At 40.8% G+C, this 21031-nt stretch overlaps 1 protein-coding gene across 3 annotated transcripts in view; it reads left to right on the top strand.

The window, feature by feature from the left end:
* Window positions 1-2454: 2454 nt before the first annotated feature.
* Window positions 2455-21031, top strand: part of HACE1 (HECT domain and ankyrin repeat containing E3 ubiquitin protein ligase 1) — a 52235-nt gene continuing 33658 nt past the window's right edge. Inside the window, exons 1-8 of one of the 3 annotated variants that reach the window (XM_063389713.1) lie at window positions 2455-2655; window positions 7006-7060; window positions 8158-8247; window positions 13135-13239; window positions 14558-14633; window positions 14932-15063; window positions 15924-16006; window positions 18682-18778. In XM_063389713.1, the coding sequence (XP_063245783.1) occupies window positions 2580-2655; window positions 7006-7060; window positions 8158-8247; window positions 13135-13239; window positions 14558-14633; window positions 14932-15063; window positions 15924-16006; window positions 18682-18778 (714 nt within the window). In that variant the 5' untranslated portion in view covers window positions 2455-2579. Of the gene's footprint in view, window positions 2656-7005; window positions 7061-8157; window positions 8316-13134; window positions 13240-14557; window positions 14634-14931; window positions 15064-15923; window positions 16007-18681; window positions 18779-21031 lie in introns of those variants that run through there. The other 2 variants (XM_063389714.1, XM_063389716.1) reach the window with 2 other exon arrangements.

Below are 21031 nucleotides of genomic sequence, written 5' to 3'. Positions count from 1 at the left end.
GAGCTCAGATTGTCTTAGAGTTCACTGCTAGGAAATGGAATTAAGGCAAATGAAATTGCAGGGCGAAGAACATTGGGTCATGCCTGTCTATCTGGAGTATCCCATAAAAATATTGTACTCTTTTCAGATTTTTAGTTCATTCCTTGATGAAACATGGACTACCATGCCATCTGGGTTTGTATCAGAAACAGTGTGGCCAGCAGGACCCGGGCAGTGATTATCAAAGATCACACCCTTGTACTCAGCAATGGTGAGGCTGCACCTTGAATCCTGTGTTCAGTTTTGGGCCCCTCACTACAAGAAGGACATCAAGGTGCTGGAACATGTCCAGAGAGTGGCAACAAAGCGGGTTAAGTGTTTGGAGTACAGCCTTACAAGGAATGGATTAGGGACTTGGGTTGTTTAGCCTGGGGAAAAGGAGGCTTGGGCGGATGTAATTGCTCTCTGCAACTCCCTGAAAGGAGGAGGTCAGGTGAGGGGCGGTCTCATTCCAAAGTAACGATAGGATAAGAGCAGATTCAAGAACATATTCAAGTTGAATCAGAGGAGGTTTAGATGGGATATTAGAAGAAATTTCTTCACCAAAAGGGTTGTCAATCACTGCAACACGTTGCCCAGGGAAGTTATTGAGTCACCATCCCTGGAGGTATTTAAAAGTTGTGCAGTACTTAGAGTTTAGCGCTGAGCATGGCAGTGCTGGGTTAATGGTTGGACTCAATGATCCTAGAGTTCTTTGCAGGCAAAATATATTTTTAAATCTATTTCTAAGTTCTAATATTTAATTATATTTTTCCTTTCTGCAGAGATTTACTATTTTTTCAAAATAGTCCCTTCTCACAGTTTTCCTGTAAATTAATAGGGCTTGTTGAACTGAATCTGAGCAGAAACTTTTTTTTTTTTGTAAAAGGAGACAACAAACTATAGATGAAATGCACTTTCCTGCATACTGAATTTATTCCTATATTTTGGTGTTCTAAAATGACAAAAGGTTCAGTTTAGGACTGGATGTTTGGGCTCAGCACTGTCTAGAGAAAGCTCTTTGTGAATAAGTAGCAATCTAATGACAGAAAAGGTGTGAAAAAACCTGAGATCCAAAGTTTATTAAGTCTTTATGCCACAAATTTCTCTTGGCATTTAAACATGGGAAAATCAATATCAGTTCCTCATTTCTATGCTGTAGGCTAACTAGCATAAAGTTCTTCTATTTTTTTATGTCTTTGTGAAGAATGTACAGAGGAAAAACAGAGTGAAAGAGCGGCATGTTTTTAGTTTTACACAGTACTGCATTCCATTTCTGACAATAATCTATATTCTACCCAATCCTAAAAACAAAATAATTTTTTATCTCTGAAGAAAACTTTTCTTGTAGAAAAATAAATGCCACAAGCACCAGTTTTAAAAGTTAGAGATGGTATTATCTTTTTTGCAAAGAAACAGCCTACCTCTCGTTGTCCTTGAGACTGCTCACAGCAAGAAACTTCCTGTAGGAGTCAAGGGCAGTGTATCTTTCACAGGGCGGATATCTGATATTGATTTGATTCACTGTGAAAGACAAGTTTGACCAATTGCTCATAGGCAGTGGGACATGACATCTTCAGATGTGTAAGTCCAAAGGACAGATATATTGAGGTCCCCTTATCTCAGTGTTGAAGGGAACTCTGCTGACTGCATTCAATGAGCAAATGACTCAAAGCTCAGGTTAGGTGGTAAGGTGGGAACCTTATTCTTTCCTTGAGATGTCATTTTTTTCTTGACATCAAGAAAATTAATAAAATTTGGAAGTATTGCTGCACCTGTCATAGTGTAAAAAAATTAAGCTAATTTTACTATTCTCAGCTAATTTTACTCACCTGTAGCAAGACTTAGTCTTACTACAGGTGTCTTACAAACACGTCCGAAGGTGTCTAATTCTAGTGCAATACTCACTTCTAAACTAGACAGAATTAATTACCATGCAGAGGTGTCTAATTTTCCACAGCAGTCAATCTAGGCATATATATATACACACATATATATATATGTACATATACGTATATATGTATATACATATATACATATATATATATATATAGGACAGCTGCAATACCACGGGAAAAGCACATTGTTCAAGTAGGAATTTCCTGGGACATACTAAAAGCTCATAGGGTCAAACTAAGACTTTTTTGGGGTTATGAATTCCACTACAAAATAGTCTGCTTTTCCAGCCTGATCGATTCTGTGATTCTGTCCCGCCCAGGCGCGTTTGCGGCCCCATTCCCTGCCGTGGCTCCGGGGAAATGAGCCCGCACGGGCAGGATCCCCTGGCAGGGGCGGCTTCAAAAGGTAGCACTTATTCATTTTTATTTGTAACAAGCAGGCATTTAAAGATGCATTTTCTACGAGCTTTGAAAACTCACGCCCCTCATCCCCTTCCTTTCTTCGGGTAAAAGCGAACTGAGGGAGACCGCCCCGGCCCCGCCCCGCGCATGCGCGCAGCCTCCCGCGGCGGCGGCCTGGGCGGCCTCGGCGCCGCCAGCGCCGCGATGGGCTGAGGGCCGGCGGCGGTGGCTGTCCGCGGCTTCGCGCTGGGCGCTCCGAGGATGGAGAGAGCCATGGAGCAGCTCAACCGGCTGACGAGGTCCCTGCGCCGCGCCCGCACCGTGGAGCTGCCGGACGGTAGGAGCGGGGCCCTGACGTAGCGGTCGGTCCCGGCGGCCTCCGCGCCCGGGCCGGCGGGGATGAGTTGAGGCGGCCGGGGAGAACGGGCACGGGCTTCCTCTCTCCGCCTGCGACAGGCTCTGTTTATTTGTCGCGCTGACAGCAACAGCGGCGTCCGCCTCCTTCCCTCCGGCGCGGGGGATCCCTGCTGGCTGCTGCCACCCCCGAGCCCGGGCGAGTGGGGGGCCGGGGTGCCGGACAGTGGCTGTATTCGCTTTTAAATCCTTCGTCAGGTGCCTCGCCCAGGACAGAGTAGTGATGACAAGTCTTTGTGGTTGGCGTTTGTTTGTTAGTGGTGCTGAATTTTGTTTGAAAAGGTATTCTGAGTCATAGTCACCCGTCACAGCCTATTTTTTTGGGCTCTAAACCACTTCACACAGAGCTTCAGGCTTTTATGGCAAGTGGTCCACTTTTTGGGAGGACTAACTCTAAAACTCTTGGATATGCAAAATTTCTGTTCTTGTGAGTCATGTGCTGTCACTGTACTTTCTTCAGTGTCTGCTTTTATGGGTGAGTCTTTGGCTCCCTGTCTGCCAGCGTTCATCTCCAGTGGTGGAGAAGAGGGAGCAGTATTATGTTTTCTCTGTGCATTCCCTGTTTGGACTTCCTGGTGTCCTCCTGAGCTGCGCTACTACACCCTTCACTTATTGTCACCTGTCACAGTTCCAGTGCCTTCCAGTGCAGTTGCTAATAAATTTCACTTGACAGGCAAGTTTCAGGCAGATTTCACTGCTGCTTGTAAGCCTTTGAATGGCAGCAGTGAAAATTGATGTAATACTGTTAACTTAGACTTACAGAAATGATGAAGTAGCACCAGTTTAACTAATTGAAAGTGCTAATATCAATAACAATTTGCGCAACCTGTATCAGTTGGAGCTGCTTTAAATTTACTCCAGTACTAATGTACGCAAATTGATTCTGAATTTCGTCTGTTTTCTTCACATCTTGGGCATTTTTATCTTATTCTTCAGAGGCAGTTATGTCTATGGAATGGCAGTGCAAGTGCAAGCTCTGAGACCTTTGGAACAAGTACTTCTATCACCCTGTAGTGCAGAAGGAAAGTGAGTTCTGTGCATTCCCTAGGAATTGCATGAAACAAATCAGTGGGACCGATACAAGGAGATAAATGGCCTTAACACACTGAGGTCTCAAATTGCATTCCAAGAAGGTCTCTGTTCAGTGGCCATCCAACTTTGGGTCCATCTTAGCTTGTTAGATATCTTCTTTCTTGACCTTAGTGTTCCTTAAAGTCATGCAGGTCTGCCCAAGCTCTTCTTGAGAAGCAGGTTTGGCTTCTAGCATGTTGTTCCAAACATGTACTGACAGGATCAGCTTGGAATATTCCACACTGGTCTAGGATAATATGTATTTTGGTGGCTTCTTGTGTGCTGTATCTGGCCTCTTGAATTATGATTTCCCCCCCCATGCGCCCCGTCATATTTGAATAACTTTATTTTACATTTAATTTGAAAGATACATAGTTTACCCCTCCATCCTTAAAGTGAGGGTCATAGTTCTCTCACAGGAGATGGAGATGTATGTTTGAATTTACTTATGCTGAAGAAGGCAATAAATCTAAGTATTGAACTTCTGTTGCATGTTGCCATTAGGGTATTATGTGCACTGCTCACACTTCTTTAAGATTGTGATCTCTGCCAGCTTCACAACAGCATCTCTGAGGAATAAAGTAATAAGTGTATCTTGCCAGGGCAGGATTGTAGATTATGAATTTCAGGTGCTTTTTTTTTTTTTTTAAAGCAAGTCTTAACACCTGAGTCCAGTGCCAGTGAATATCCTGAGCTTACAAGTAGAACTTCTGGGTTTTTTTATCACTCTCTCAAGGTATCTTTTAGCAGTTGTTTTCTGGACACTTCAGAGGTTGACTCAAATTTCTGAGTGCTACTATTAAGGCTCAGTGCCTGAAAACTTGGTCTTGCAGCCCAAAGCTCTGACACTGCATTTGGTGTGCCTTTTTTTTGTCTTTATATAATCAAGATTTGAAATGCAAGCAAGTTAGAGAGGAAATAAGTTCGGTGAGTCCGTGAGGGGTATAATGCTTTTTCTCTGCCTGTTGTCATGTAGTTTATGTCAGCTGGAGTTTTTTCATGACTAGAGAAAATAATCACCAAAGATTGGCATAAAAGCTCCTTAGTCCCTGCATCCTTTTAATTACTTCTGTACAGAAAACTCTGGGAAAATCTGCATGTGCTCCACAGTGTAATTTCTGTTAACAGAACAGCAAAAGGCTCAGTTTTGTAACTGTGCCATAAATGCCCAGCTACACTCATATTTAACTATTGTCTTTTTCTAGATCACTATACTTGCAATATAGTTAAATGTAATTAGAATCAGTATTAAGCATTTCAGTTAAATGTGGTGATGTATTTAAAAGTTTTTTTCACCTTTTTTTTTTGTTGTCTGTATAGGGTTTGATTGTGGAAATATATAAGCATGTCATGCTTAAATTTAGTTGTTTTTTTAAGTTTGGTTTTTTTGTTTTATTTGGAAAGCTTTATCTTCCTGCCAAGAGCTCTGAAGCAGTGCTCAAGATACATTTTTTTTTAGTTTGTGTATACTGGGAACTAATAATGGATAGATTTTTAACAAGTGCTCAAATATTTTTCACAATTGATATTTATTTAGCATCTGTTTAATTTTATTTCAGGACTCTTTCTCTGTGTGTCCCTTCCTTCCCAGCTTGTTCTTCCCCCAGCAATCAGATTCTAGGGGTGTGTGTTGGAGATGGAGTTATCTGATGCTCACAGAACTCTGCTGTAAGGAACAGTTTGTAGGGAGTTCAGATTTGAACTTGGTGATGGTTTGTGACTCTCTGCAATGTTTGATCATCATTTGGTGTTTTGAGAGGCTTGTGTCTCTTGCACCATATGTTTGCTATGAGTAATGCTGATTTTTTAAAGTTTTGTTTTAAAATTTTTGTAGCTGAGGAAATGTGATTTGAATTTGACTTACCTCTGTTCAGTGTTCAAAAGTAATAATAGATTAGCATTGCTTCTTTCTTTTGTTAGCTGCGGACACACAACTTCAAATAGCTGATGGCAGCAGTAATCTTGGAGCACTGTAGAGCAACAGTAAGAATAAATAGGATAGCTGCAGCGTGATAACAGTTTCTTGGATTCCAGTTCATAATTCTGAAGAATCTTTATTTATTATTCAGTAAATGTCATCTTGCCTACCTAGTGGAAGTTGTGAATGTGTAGAGACATGGTATATAAAAGACATGAGATACTATGCTTGTTTGGGACTGTTTTAATTCTTCCAGTTCTGATTGCTTTGTAACTTTGGATTAATGAAGGTGATGAGGAAAAGCTTGAAAATAAAAATTTTGTAGGAACAGTCTTGTATTTCCATATCCTGAAACCATATACCTGGGTTCTCAGAAAGTACAGCCCCTCCTGTCATAAGTTGGTGTCTACATGACCAATCTGTGGAGATTGTGCTCTCAAAAATGGGTAGCTTGTTGAAGGGAAAAAATTATAATTATTGTCCAAAATAAAAGAAAAAATTGCATCTTAATATAATTATTATAAATATAATTATTGTATGTTAAAAGATTTTTAGTTTTGTCAAATTAATCTTCTACAAATAGTATTTTACTTCAGGAAGTCTGTAAGTGACCGAACAGGCTCATCACACCCATGCAGTGTGCTGGCATTTGCAGCATTTGTAGTGATGACAGAGACTGTGGCTGAATGTCACTGTGTTCCCACCACTGACATGGATCTTTGTGTTCTGGACTTTCATCGTTGCCCTCAAGTGTGAAATATGAAACTGATTAGAGATTAAAAATTAAAGTGAAACCTATTGCACTCAGGTATTCAGGTACAGAGACAAAATGGAATGGTTATGAGGTAATTTAAAGAAGTCACTACTACAAAATCAAATTCTCAGGACTATGGAAGTCACCTTGCAAGAAAGGAAGCTTCCTTCTATTTAAAATTAAATAGTTAAGTGTTTCTGTTTTGTTCGGGTTTTTAAATGCACATTTCTTAAAAACTTTGAATTAACAGAATTGTCAATTCAAAGAAGTTGATGTTCCACTGAAAATTCTGTAATTTTTACTTTGTAAAAGAAGAAAAGCCACATTGAAATTTCATGTATTGCAATTGTGTTCTCTCTTTTATCTAAGTATGATGGCTTTTACTTTATAATCAAACTTTGTTTGTGTAATATCTGTGTAAAAAGAATGATCTGTTGAACAATGGACACTTGAAAAGGTAAATAAATGTTGTTAGATACATTTATTTTATGTAAAAGGTGTGGTGACAGAGGAATTTAATTTCTTCCCAGATAATGAAACTGCTGTCTATACACTGATGCCAATGGTTATGGCTGACCAGCACAGGTGAGAGCTTCTTTAAATTTACCTTTTTTTTTTTTTTAAGGTCTGAAAACCCCAGCATGTTTGCTGGAGTCATAGCTCCTAAAGCGCTCTCAGAAAGTCCTGCTGCTGAATTGCTGAGTTATGTTCTAATTTGAAGTTAGTCACTGACTGTGTGCATCCCAGCATCGTTTAACCTGTTTTGATTTATGCCATAGACCAGAACTGGGATTTGTTCTGTTGAAGCACACAGGAAAATTTGTCCTGAGAGAAGAACAAAATGTTGTTTTGTAACTGTGTCTTAGCTCTGAGGGTTTATTTATGGATGACATGGAAGCTCTTAGTCTCATTACACATCTCAGAAAGACATGGAGTAAGAGTTGGACAATGAGATTGGTACTTCTGGAATTCTGCAGATGAGCAGCTGTTTCTCTTACTGAGTTGTCCTCAAAGTGCTTGGAACCTGGAGGCTTTATAAAGCCAGCTAAATGGTGCTTCCTTCACATGAATTTTGTAGGGAAGCAGGCAATAACTCGTACTGAAAAAGTAAGCTGCTTTTCCAGCCAGGATAAACATTTGTTCTGCTATGTAATATTTTGAGATTGCATGCAAGGATTTAAAATTATGTGATCATTACAGCAAGTTGAAGAGTCCTATTTAATTTTTTTTATCCTGATCTTCTACTTCATCATTATGATTTCACATACTAATCTTCGCTCTGAACTTTGCCTATATTTGGGAAAACTTTTGGATATGTGGTTGGGATGATTGTGATAAGGAGGAAAATGGGAATTTATATTTTGTTTAAAACAAAGCTGTTGAAATTCTCGTTTTTCATATTTATAAAGAAATTATTTGATGGTTTGGTCTAATTGTTACTAGTTTACATTTGAAACAGTTTCCCAGTGTCACAGTTCATTTTTTATGTACAGTAAGAAGTGGAAAAATATTGTTAATCAGCAAATGCTTAAAAGCTGTTCGATCTCTTAGTAATTAGTTGGAGGGAAAAGAAATAGTGATTAAGTAAGAAATTTGTGTACAACTTACAGTATAAACTTTGCTTGCATACTGTGATTGATACTTGGATTTTTAAAATTAAAAAATTATTTTTCTATTTGAAGGTCTGTCTCAGAGCTGCTCTCAAATTCAAAATTTGATGTGAATTATGCCTTTGGACGTGTGAAGAGAAGTTTGCTTCATATTGCAGCAAAGTAAGACTTACTTGAGTCCAGTCCAGAAGTTAACAATGAAAATATTGCCACAAATCTAAGGCACCAATGTAAGCTGGAAAACTCTGTAGTGTCAGTTAACATTTTGTTTTCACACTTTTTGTATCTTGTTTGTTCTCCCTAGTAATGTGCCTGCCTCATAAAGAGGACAGATTTTACACATGATATGAAATGGCTTTCTAAATTCCAGTGAAGGAAGTCTGTCTAGATACTTTTTTACCTTTCTGTGGAATCTCAAGTCTTTAAAAAAATGCAGCTGTAATGTGCATCCTGTATAGCTGGGTTACTCTTGCCTTTGTGGAGGTAGAGAACTCTCGTTTGCAGGTGCTGATTGTTTTTGAGGTGTTCTAAAACAGTGGAGGGAAGCATTTGGATGTTTGTTGGGAAGCAGCTGCTCCAAAGTACTTCATGTAATGATAACTGAAGGGAATATAACTTGGGCATTCATTTCTAATAAGTTCTGTATCCTGGATAGAGTGTTGAAGTGCAAATTTTGATCTACATTGTTTATTGTTTGTACAGTTCTTCTGTTTTATATGTAACTCTGCCAAGACAGGTTAACATCATGTAAATAGAAATGAACCAGATAGTTTTTGACATGACCTTTGAAGAAACTAAACTTTAAAATGATGAATGAATACTCTGTATTTGGCTCTCCTTTTAAATATCTTGAAAGTTCTTATATTTAAACTTAAAAAAAAAGGAAAAAAAATAGTAGTAGTACTGCAGATATATAGCAGTATTTGGTGGCAGTAAATGTGGAAATTGCAGCCTCTTAAACAGACTTTTAGAAATAGCTGTTTCCTGTGGGATTGCATTTTATGGAAATGGTTTGCTCTGGCTCACCCTTGGAAAATGTATGGTTTGTCCTAAGTCTGTATCCTCCCTGCAGTATCCTGTATCTGTAACCTCATTGGCTGGAGAATGTTACCGCGCCCCTTTGAACCTCTGTGATAAGAATGCCAAGGCAGAAGGCTCTGCCCCCTCTTCCCCCTCTACCCCTGGAGGCGTCCGGACGCTCCTCTCTCCTCTCCCCCCCTTCCCCCTCCCCTTCCCCTCTCCCTCAGTGAATAAACCCTCACCTCATCAGCATCCCACCGGCGTCTGAGTCTCCTTGCCTGCAAGCCCGGGAACACCACGACCCCAAAAGACCCCGGGGGTCTCCGGGGGGCACTCCCCGGGGACCCCCCATAAATTTAAACAACAACAGATGACGCACCAACGTCGGGCAACGGCATCGACGACCCTGGGGCAGGATGGACCATGGTAACTCCGTCTCGGTGCCGTCTCCGGTGGAGCGGCCGTTCTGGGCCATCGCGGCCCGGGGCGGCCCCTCCCCCACCGCGCAGAGACCTCGTGAGCCACCACGCGGCTGTCCCACCACCGCCGACCAGCCCGGCGCGGGCCCGGGTCCCGGCCCGCCTCGGCGCTGCGCGGGCTGCGCAGCCCCGTCGGGCGGCGCGGCCCGGGCGGCGCGGCTCCGCCACGGCGAGGCTCCAGCGTGAGCCCCGGCGCGGCGGGACCGCTGCAGCGGCGCGTGGCGGCGGCGCGGCCCCGGCCCGCCTCGGCTCGGCGGCGCGGCCCCGGCCCGCCTCGGCTCGGCGGCGCGGCCCCGGCCCGCCTCGGCTCGGCGGCGCGGCCCCGGCCCGCCTCGGCTCGGCGGCGCGGCCCCGGCCCGCCTCGGCTCGGCGGCGCGGCCCCGGCCCGCCTCGGCTCGGCGGCGCGGCCCCGGCCCGCCTCGGCTCGGCGGCGCGGCCCCGGCCCGCCTCGGCTCGGCGGCGCGGCCCCGGCCCGCCTCGGCTCGGCGGCGCGGGCTGCGCGGCAGCGGCGCGGCACCCTCTGACCCGCGGCAGCCGCGGCGCGGGCGGCGAACCGGCGGCGGAGTGGCCCCGGCCCGGCACGGCCCCGGCGGCGGAGCGGCCCCAGCCCAGCGGCCGCGGCGCGGGGCAGTCCCGGCGGAGCCGACACGTGGTCCCGGCCCCGCCGCAGCGCGCGCGGGCCCTAGCACCGGGAGAAGCCGCGCGGACAAGCAGCCCTGGACAGCAGCGAAAGGAACTCAGCCAGACAGCCATCAGAGAAGGAAAAAGCAGTCTTCAGTTGTGCCCAAGCCCCGCACCTTCCAAAACTCGGTTTTGTAAATTGTGTAACCTCCTTCCTTACCCTTACCCCCTCCTCCCCTCGCTGCTCCTTCTCCCTAACCCCCTTTCCCTTAACAAACCCCCGAGAGTTAACCCCTTCCTGCTAAACCCGGCACGGCACGGCTAACACCACGTGCTGCGCTGTGACCGCATGGCCACCATGGCCACGTGCTCTCAGTCCCATCTTCCGCTTTCCAAGTCCCACAAGGTAAACGCTAAGAAACCAAACCCCAAAGCTAAAGTGAATTTGTAATACCAGTTTTACAGCCTTGTATAATTGTTAATGCTACTTTGATTCCCTTTCCCTGTTTTTCTGCCCCTGTCCCTAGCTGTTCTGGCCAAACAGCAGGGTGTCCCAAACCCGTCCATTTCCTTCCCATCCCCATGAAGTAGTTTTACAATTATGCCTTTCTAGCTTTTGTGTGTGTTCATATTGCAGATTCCCCTGTTTTCTGTTTTAGAAAGCAGAGGCCTTTTCAGGTCACAAGTGTAGATCCAAGGGAAGCAGTTTTTGAATTGTCTTCTTGTAAGGCGCGATTCAGTAGTGTAGACTATTGAATCTGTAACGCTTTTGGGTTTATGCTGTCCTCAGTTAGTTCTGAGGGTGATTGATAACCTAAATTGGTGTCTGAGAAAGTATTTGACGGTTTTTGTAGTTTTTTTTCTTTTGTTTTTCTTTTGATGACCTAAACTGGGGGTCTTTTGTTAGGTCTCTGACAGTTCTGGTGCAAGTATGGACGAAAAAAATCCCCAATGGGTACATATGGACGAATGTAAACAATTGCATGCAGAGTGTAGGTCCTTTCGGTTGAACCAGTTGGAAAGTGAAAGGAGTGGTTTGGCTCAGATCCGTGAGTGTCGGTGACTTGCTGTTCAGGCCTTAAGGGAATTCCGTGACAGATCAATGGCAGCTTGAGTTGATTTAAATTCCTCACTGCCCCTGCCCGGCCCCAATGGGGGAACTGCAGCAGGCCACCTGGAGAATCTGAAGCCGTGTGTGGAGCCCGGGGAACTCCACGTGTTTTCCTGTCCCTGGAATGGGAGCAGAGGTCAGCGCCTCAGCCTAAGCTGGGGGCTGTGGTGGTCTGAAAAGCCAGTTGGAAAAGACTAGACACTATTAGGCCAGTCACGCTGGAAAGGCTCAAACAAATTTGTTAACTTGTTTCAAATCTTGCAATATAAACTCACATAACCCGTCTACTGCAATTACAAGGTCAGATCAACTGTTCACAGTATAACATAATCCTTACTGCAATTGTATTTGGTTTCATGCTGCAAAAGTGTAATTACTGTTTCATTTTAAATTGTTAATTGTCATATGTCATATTTCTCTTCTCACATTTTAAAGAAAAAAAGGGTGACTTGTGGGATTGCATTTTATGGAAATGGTTTGCTCTGGCTCACCCTTGGAAAATGTATGGTTTGTCCTAAGTCTGTATCCTCCCTGCAGTATCCTGTATCTGTAACCTCATTGGCTGGAGAATGTTACCGCGCCCCTTTGAACCTCTGTGATAAGAATGCCAAGGCAGAAGGCTCTGCCCCCTCTTCCCCCTCTACCCCTGGAGGCGTCCGGACGCTCCTCTCTCCTCTCCCCCCCTTCCCCCTCCCCTTCCCCTCTCCCTCAGTGAATAAACCCTCACCTCATCAGCATCCCACCGGCGTCTGAGTCTCCTTGCCTGCAAGCCCGGGAACACCACGACCCCAAAAGACCCCGGGGGTCTCCGGGGGGCACTCCCCGGGGACCCCCCATAAATTTAAACAACAACAGTTTCCCAACTATTTTATCTCAGAATTACATATTGTTTATATAAAATTTACTTAAGGTAGTACTTAAAAAAATGCAAAGAAATTTTTAGCATGCGCCATAGAAGTATATTTGAAAATACACTGTACTTAACAGATTCTTAAGATACAAGAAGTTGTGTTGCACTTAGTTTCTGGATTGTCTTTTATCTTGACTTTAGTTACTGGATCACAAAGGGGTCATCAAGCTGCTAGTTTTGCAACATATTGTTAATTTAGTCTTCAGTTCCTTTGGGTTGTTGTATAGCATTTCTGACATTGGGAAGATTTGTAAAAATGGATTAGCTGGTCACAAAAGATAAAAAAATACTCTATCATTTCAATCAACTCTTCCTCTTGAAGAGTTCAGGAGCAAGATAAACATGTAATGCAGAGTTTCTGTCTTCTTAGTGACATTGGTTATCCTGAATAACTGCTATCTCATGTAAAGTAAAAGAACTCAGCTCTTTATTATAGGCTCAAAATTAATAGCAAAGGAACACTTGTACGAGTTTTAGAATTTTCCTGATTCAAACTTCTAAACATAACTTCCAGACACCAAAGCATAACAAACCCCAAAATATTTAATGGAAAATTTAATCCTGTTAATAGTTTAGCGATGATAGGAAATCGAAAGCAAAACTTTTATCACCATTTATAGTTTAAAGAATTACCAGTCTTAAAGACTCACTGTTGTGTTTTAAAGTCGTTGAAATCACAGAGAAAGGTGGCATCTGTTTATTGCTACAAGTTATATTTGGTCACTTCTCACTGCATTAAGTGACTTTCCTTTTGCTTTGTGTAGCCTGAACTATGAGGGTGTAAAACAATTTTATGTAAAGATGTTCTAGTGAGTGTGATCTGTACATAATATTGCTGTTGTCTTTATACCAATAAAGATTTGTAAATATCCTTGTTATAGTTTCTCCCTTTCTTATTTTCTTCTTAGCTGTGGATCAGTTGAATGCCTTGTTCTGTTATTAAAAAAAGGAGCAAATCCAAACTATCAGGACATCTCAGGATGTACTCCTCTCCATTTAGCAGCAAGGAATGGGTAAGTTTTTAAAATGCTTAAACTCTCAAAAAAATTTGTGCATAATGCACTTGAGCTGACATGTTCTGTAATGTTTTTGCACAGTTAAAAAAATGCCTTTCACCTCTGCCTTTTGAAAGCAGAGAATAGGGAGGTTAAAATCCTTACTTTGAATATTCATAGAATAATTTTTTATAAATAGTAAGTCATGTCTGAAATACCAATTCCAGTGCCAATCATTTTAGTGTTTTTTATTAATCAGGGACATAATGATTCTTGCAGCAGTAATTGAACAAGGGATACATTCACCTTCCAGTTAGCTGAGTAAGAAAAGGTTTTGGAAGGCTTGGAGGGGGTCACAGACATCTGATTTTTCTGAGATAGTGTCTTTAAGAAATTTTTTCCTGCAAGAAAAGGAGCATAAAGTTGGCCTGCATGTTGTTAGGAGAGGTGCAGAGAAAAAACTCCAAACCAGCAAGCAAGTACCTTTTTAAGATCCTACTTCTTGAATTATAGTATGTGAAAGCATGCGAGTGTAAAGGTAATGTTGTCTTTTTCTTTTTGGAACATGTATGTGATGCAATAACTGAATTCTATCACAGCTGGTACTTCACATGAGGAGGTGATAGTGTTTAGTGGCTTCTGAGAATGTGTGAGGTCTGTCTATTTGTAGGAGAGGAAAGAAGCAGCCAAGTGGTGTATGATGAAATGCAGAAATACACACTGGAGACAGTTATGTGGAAATGAGGTATAAGAAAGGTGTGAAAGGGACCAAATAAAAAGGAAAAGCAAAATAAATTTGTAAAGGTAAAGCACTAAGAGCATTAAAAATGTTAAAAAACCAAATAAAACATAAAGTAGGAAAAAAATACCTCTACTTTTATTAAGACAGTACTTGTACTTACCAAAGATTTGCATGGTTCTACAATGATTGTCTCATAAAGTAATGATTTAGTGGTGTACTGTAAACATGTTCACTGACATGTACAGGCAATAGTGAACTTCATGGACTTCTATTAGCTGAACTCTGGCTTTTTGTCTTGAAAGGATAGTTCATGCAAAGCTGAAACTGTTAAAGTAGTGTTAAGTACTTCTGCACTTTCCATAAACACAGCTGTGATTTTAGCCCTATGTTGTTGTTTGCTATCCTTGCACTATCTAAGTCTCTGTGGAGATCACTTCTCTCTTTCACATGCTCAGTACTTTACTCCTTATAAACTAAAGCCACCTGCTACGCTTAGAACAATGATAAATTAGAGTGAGTGGAGCTCTAAGAAGATATTTAGTCTTTGTATGTGATTTTCCCTGACTGGATTTTAATGTATTCTTTTGCTTATAGCCAGAAAAAATGTATGAGCAAGCTGCTGGAATACAGTGCAGATGTCAACATTTGTAATAATGAAGGCTTGACTGCAGTAAGTGCTATTAATTATCATGATGTTCTTAAAATGAATGAAGAATTTGGAGATTCTTGGTTTTTAAGCTTTTGCCATCTTGCACGTAAAACAAAACTGCTGTGTATCCAGTGCCATCCAGAATTGAAAGATGTGATCAAAATACCTAAGCATTTGATTGTCTTGTTTAAAGTTTCTATTAATGGTATGCAAAACTTCTCTTTGTGAAAGTGTTGACAGTAATACAGCCAGGTTTAAAATAATTTTTCTGGGATATACATAATTGCTAAAGGAAACACATACATCCTTTTGTACTTAGATTCATTGGTTGGCTGTCAATGGACGAACAGAATTGCTTCATGATCTTGTTCAGCATGTCAGTAACGTAGATGTTGAAGATGCCATGGGACAGACTGCCCTTCATGTAGCTTGTCAAAATGGACACAAGACAGTAAGTTTCTAAATTGTACGAACACAATTGATTTGTGGAGAACTTGGTAAAGCCTCAAAGTTGTGGTTTTTTTATAAACTACAGAGTAGTAATGCGCATGATAATGGCTGCAAGCATGAGGAATGCTGTTGTGTGTTTTAGTATCTGCATGCACTTCCATGGAAACAACTTATTTATTCTTGTGGAGGTGATTGGTCTCAGTGCTTATGGGAGTTTAGGTAACTTACTGTATACTGTTCAGCTCTTCGTAGTACTATTACCGGCTTGTTAATATCAAGTTTTTATATAACATTTTCAAATGTTTGAATTTTTTTTTTTATTATTTTTCAGAATATGTTTAATTCATAGTTGTGCCAGCTATTACATGATTTTGAAATCTGAAATATTAATTTACTGTGAGTAAAAAATGAAAACATAGTTGGGTCAGTTACAATTTTTAACTCTAGAAGTAAATGAGTTCAAATAAACTCTTCTGTTATTGATTTTTGTGAATAACTTTTATGCCTGGCCTTGCATTAGGGCTGACTATTTATATTCAGAGTATAAGTCTGGATTCTTTACTTGAACTGCATTAGAGCCCTATAGAGTTGTACTGATTGCCACCAGAACTATTTATTCTAAAAGGAATAAATCGTAGTTCTACCCAGGTCCTTTCTGTTATCCTTGTCAGTGCTGGATTTTGGAAGAACAAATTCTGAAAAACTGTTACCTATAAATGTAGCAAATTTATGTGACTGAAATGTCACATTGTTTGAGAGTCTGCTCAGTGGTTTTTTATTTTAGACATGCACTAGACAGTTGCAAGCCAATGGGGTTTCCCAGTGCTCTTTCTCTGAAGTTGGTGTTTTGTTCTCTTGTAGACGGTGCAGTGTTTGCTGGACAGTGGTGCAGATATAAACAGGCCGAACGTTTCTGGGGCAACTCCGCTTTATTTTGCTTGCAGGTTATATACTTTTAACTTTTGAATACTGACCTAAAAGTGAAATATTTTTCCCCTTCTGCAATAACTGAATAGAAATTACAAAATAGAGGAAATATAAAAGCTGACTGGTATTTAATCTTGTCTCATTTTTGAGTGTAGTTTGGTGTCTTATCTAAATACTTAGGTTAGTACTGCAGGCTTATGTACCTCATGTTAAACACATGCCTGTCCATGTTCTAGCATGAGTCATAAACTGAGAATTACTGAACCTTTTTCTGAAAAAATGAATTCTGCCAATTTAGATTATTTTAAGTACACTAAAACCAGAGCCTTTCATAGGGCAAGTTTGGCTGTTCCTTAATGTACTGTATGGTATTACAGTATACATGAAATGTGCATGTATGTGTTAAGTTACAATGGTGAATTAAAATATATTGTTGCTTTGATCAGTTTTTTCTTTTTGATCAGAAAATTTAGTTATATTTAAAAATCATATATGATAAATGATCTTTTGTTTGAATTAGAGCTTTTCTGCAATTTGTTAGAACATTTTCAATATTTGCAAACCGTGTGCTTTGATCACAGGTGAAATAGTTCACATAAGATTAACTGTTACTGTAAACAAAAGGAGAAATGGGCTGACCTGCTAAGAGTTATGTTCTGGGAGCCATGGTCTCTGGAGATAGCGTATGTTGGGAATAAGGAAAATGGAGAATAAATAGCTGCTAGCCTTGGTCCTCGATTTAGGGAGTGGTATTTGTACACACTTTAAAAGAAGCAAGCAGCTTGCTTCCTCTTGGCTTGGAGGATTTCCATAAGAAGGGAATGTGGCAAGTACAGTAGTCATATTCTTTAGAAATTACCAACTGGTGCAGCTGGTGATGCCTTGAGAAGGCTGACCTGGAACAGAGACTAGACAGAGCTAAGAGAATAAAGGAGGTATTTATTAAAAGGCCTTAAAGGATACACCTTGGGCAGTACAAGAGCCTGGCCGGGGCTACACCCAAGATGGACCCAAAATGGTCACAAAAAATGGATGATCGGTCACGAGGTCCCACACCTCTACAAATTTTGGTCCACCTGCATACTGGGGTCAACTGTCCAGCCACAGCTCCAGATCACAAGGTCCCATCCTTCCTGTTTTCTCTCTTCAATTCACCGTTTATGCTTTTGGGCCTGAAACTTGCAACGATTGTCCTTGGTCTCAAGCTGGAAAAGGACTGCTTTGTCTGCCTACTCTGTGAAGAGAGCTCACTAACCCTCAACATGAGGCCCAGAACCACACACCTAGGCAGTACAGAACCTGAAAAACATGAAAGCTGAACCTTAAGGCATCACTGGCAAGGTAGAACGAACAGGGTGTGTTCCACAGCAAATCTGGAAAGAAAGGTTGTAGGTCCCTTATGACAGGGCAGGATGTGGTAGCAGTGGCAGGTGATAGCTGCAGAAAGTATTGAAAGTTTGAGTCTGAAACACCTCATTTGTCAATGTGTTGCATTGTGTACTTAGTCTAGAGAATTACAGTGAAGATGCTGCAAGAAGGCCATTAGTCTTAGCTCCTTTCTGACCCTTAATGTTTGTTTGCATTGGGACAAAGTCTGGTGCCTTAGGTGAACCTGTTGGCTTACTGGGCTGGAAGGACAGGACCGAGGAGAACTCATCTGAGAGCTACTGAGAGATCAGTCAGGCTACCTCTTGCCCCTCAGCTGTTACTTTACCTGTGCCCTTTCTGAACTGACAGGCTGCACCTATCAGGCTGAGGATGCAGGCAGCCTCTTATATGTTCCAGGATGCCAAATACTCATAGACATTGTTGTCAAGGGTGTACTGCAAACTAGCTTGAGAAATAAAACTTCACTGAAAAAACTTGTATCTGTAACCTTAATTGCTATGTCTTTTCTATCAGTCTTTCATTTCATCCTTTAGATGCTTCTCTGTTATGTTTGGCAGTATATGCACTTAATGCTGGTGAAGGCAATATTCACGTAATCGTTCCATGTGTTTTTAAGGAAGTAAATCTCTGTTCACAATCTTTTTTTCAGATTAAAGGGTTTGGGAAAGTGTTGAGAGGTATAAATAGTTGGTTTTTCTGTTTTCTAGGCGATGCTGGCAGGTTGTGAATTTTTTAACTCAAGGGAGCTAAGGGGCCTAGACAATCTATAAGCAGATTAGTGAGTAGACTATGAAATAGACTTTGAATGGAAAAGTGAAGCTCATCACTTCTAGAGGCTATGCAAGACATTCATATATAGACACTAGAGCCATTTGAGTGATGTATTTATCTCTTGTGCAAAAAAAAAAAAGAATAATCAGTAAAAATACCTTGCTAATATTTTATTGATGGTTAAAGCACAATTACATTGTTTTTTCCCCAAATATGGTTGAAGTGAGCAAAGAACTTGGCAAAGAGAACTTCCTCTGTGAAGTAAATTAGGATATAAATTGAGAAAGAGCTCTCTTTTTGCAGGAAATGCAGCTCATAAATATTTGAGGCGAGGCTAAGATGAATCATTTCTGAATGATGAGGGTGGTTCTGACTTCATAAATGGCCTGAATTTTGCACTGCTTTTTTGCAGTAACTATTTTCTTCTAGCTTATGTTGAGTTTTTTTTGTTATTTGCAATAAAGACAGATTTATGACTCATAATAGATCATAAATGCTATATCAACTGTCTTTCTTCTCTTCTTTTGAATAGCCACGGTCAGAGAGACACTGCACAAATTCTTTTGATGAGAGGAGCCAAATATTTGCCAGACAAGAACGGTGTTACTCCATTGGATCTCTGTGTACAGGTATTAAGTTAGCAACACGTTTTCAGTGAATTTCTGTGACTTACTGCAGTGTCACCTGATCACTATTACCTTTTCTTATTCTTAAGGCCTCTGAAAGGTGGTAGTCCTTTGGCAAAACAAGTGGAAAACATAATTTTTTAATTATGAAATTGATCTTACAGGCAGGTTCATAATTTCTACCCTTTGCATAAGTCAGATGCAAGAATTGACTTCATGAGAAAGAGTTTCCAGAACTCCATTTGACTAGAAAGTTTGGGAATCCATGGTATAATGGTAGTAGACAATTTAGGTGCTTACCTGTTAACAAGTGAGAGGTAAAGTCGTGCAGAAAGGAGTGATTTTAAAATTTTTTTACTTCAAATAATATATTTTCTATTCTCTTGAGAAGATGGTGCTATTTAAAACAAACAAAACTCTACATGGTGATGACTTACCTTTCAAAGATATTTCTATGTCTGGATGAGGAACAAAATTCTTACATATTTTCAACTAATAGAGTATTTTTAACTGTAAAACAGTCTGTTTTGTTTGATACCAAGTACTGCTTGTTCTGCTTGCTAAAGTGTCTTTTTTTGATTTGTGAACACTTACACTTTTTTCTATCAGATCAGTTGAAGGTCAGTGTGTAAATAACACAACTAAATGGAGGCTTTTGAACCTTTGCTAGTAATCAGACTAGAAAACTGAAAGGTGAAAAAAACCAAATCACTGGAGTAAGTGGACATCACACTGCCTTTGTGCATGTCCTTAGTTTGTGAGGATAAAGTTGAAATTTTCTATTTTTTTCTGTATTTTTTAGATTATTTCAACCTCACGTGATTTAATTTCTGAGGTGTCCTCATGTGCCTAAGACTTGCACTTGAAATAATTGTGTGTGTGTGCAAGAGTGCTGTCTCCAGCACCTGTGGGATATTTTTGGAATGTTTAACTCTGAAAGCTTTATTTCATAGACTGTCTGTGGAGGACCTTGATTCAGTCAGGTTACTTACAGTATTTCTTTTTGGATATAAGAAACCAAGTAAGTCCTCAGCTCTAGTCACTGAGAAGTGCCAGATCACTATACTGTCTTACTGCTGACTTGATTGTGAAACTCAGAGTTAGAGTTAGATTTTTTTTTCTTTGTTTTGGCAGAATGACTTTTTATTACATAAAGCTATAATAAAGGTTAAAGGTTTTCTGCAGCCACAGACCTGTAAGACAGGGTATGGCAGGAGAGGTTTAGATTAGATATTAGGAATCATTTTATCATGCCTAGGGCTGTAAAGCATTGGAGAAAACTACCCAGGGAGGTGGTGGAGTCTCCACCCCTGAAAAGTGTTCAAAAAATTGTGGATATGGCACTTGAGGATGTGGTTTAGGAGCATACTAGGGTGGGGCTAGGCTGATGTTTGGACTTAATCTTGCAGGTATTTTCCAGCCAAAATGGTTCTGTGATTCTATACCAGGGTGTGCTTAATGGTACAGTTATTATTTTTCCTGATTAATGTTTTGAGTTTCTGCTTCAGTCTCCAGTTTTGCAATCCCTAGGGCACCTCTTTACACATAAAACTTCTGTTAACTTTTATTTGTGAGTAGTGACACCTGGTGTTTGTTTTGTAGTGATGATCTTACAGTGTAAGATCAGTGTAGTGTTCGAGATCATGCAGCTCATGCAGTATACAAGTTCATGATGCTAAGTAAGAATGGAGAAAACAATATGTTTTCTTTCTTTTTACATTGAGGGTTTTATTCTATGCTTACAGGTTTGTTTTTCAAAGTTGATGCATGTTTTTAGAAGACTGAAATTATAGATTCATATACTTTTTGCTAACATTACGTTGATCTTGAAGAGTTGGCTTTCATTAATTCTTACAGATTCTGGGTGGGTTTACTTTTAATACTTAATTTCTTGGTACCAGAAACAATTAAGTTAATCTTTTTAATGCATGGTTTTCACTGAGTTAATATCAACTGTCATTGAACTGTCATTCAAAGAGGAGTCCCTGGAGTTGCAGCAGTTAATACATTATGTGGTCATCTTCTCAGAGTAGAAATTGATGCATATTCAGATGTTAGGTGTCTGCTTAAAAATGCAGCTGTGTTAAATAGGATTTGATGCAAATAAACCACAAAGATACCACAAAGTCAAGTTCTGTTCTTTCCAGAAAACATTTTTTCTCAGAAGGGTGTGAGGTTCATCTAAGGCACAAGTGGAATCATGCTTGTGTATTGATTTTAAAGTTAAATAACCTTTTCATGGGTTTATCCTATTTA

The sequence above is a fragment of the Prinia subflava genome, chromosome 2 (genome assembly GCF_021018805.1).
Source record: "Prinia subflava isolate CZ2003 ecotype Zambia chromosome 2, Cam_Psub_1.2, whole genome shotgun sequence".
Classification (NCBI taxonomy): domain Eukaryota; kingdom Metazoa; phylum Chordata; class Aves; order Passeriformes; family Cisticolidae; genus Prinia; species Prinia subflava.
Note: the sequence above shows the minus strand (reverse complement) of the source record. Positions and strands in the feature narration are given on the sequence as shown.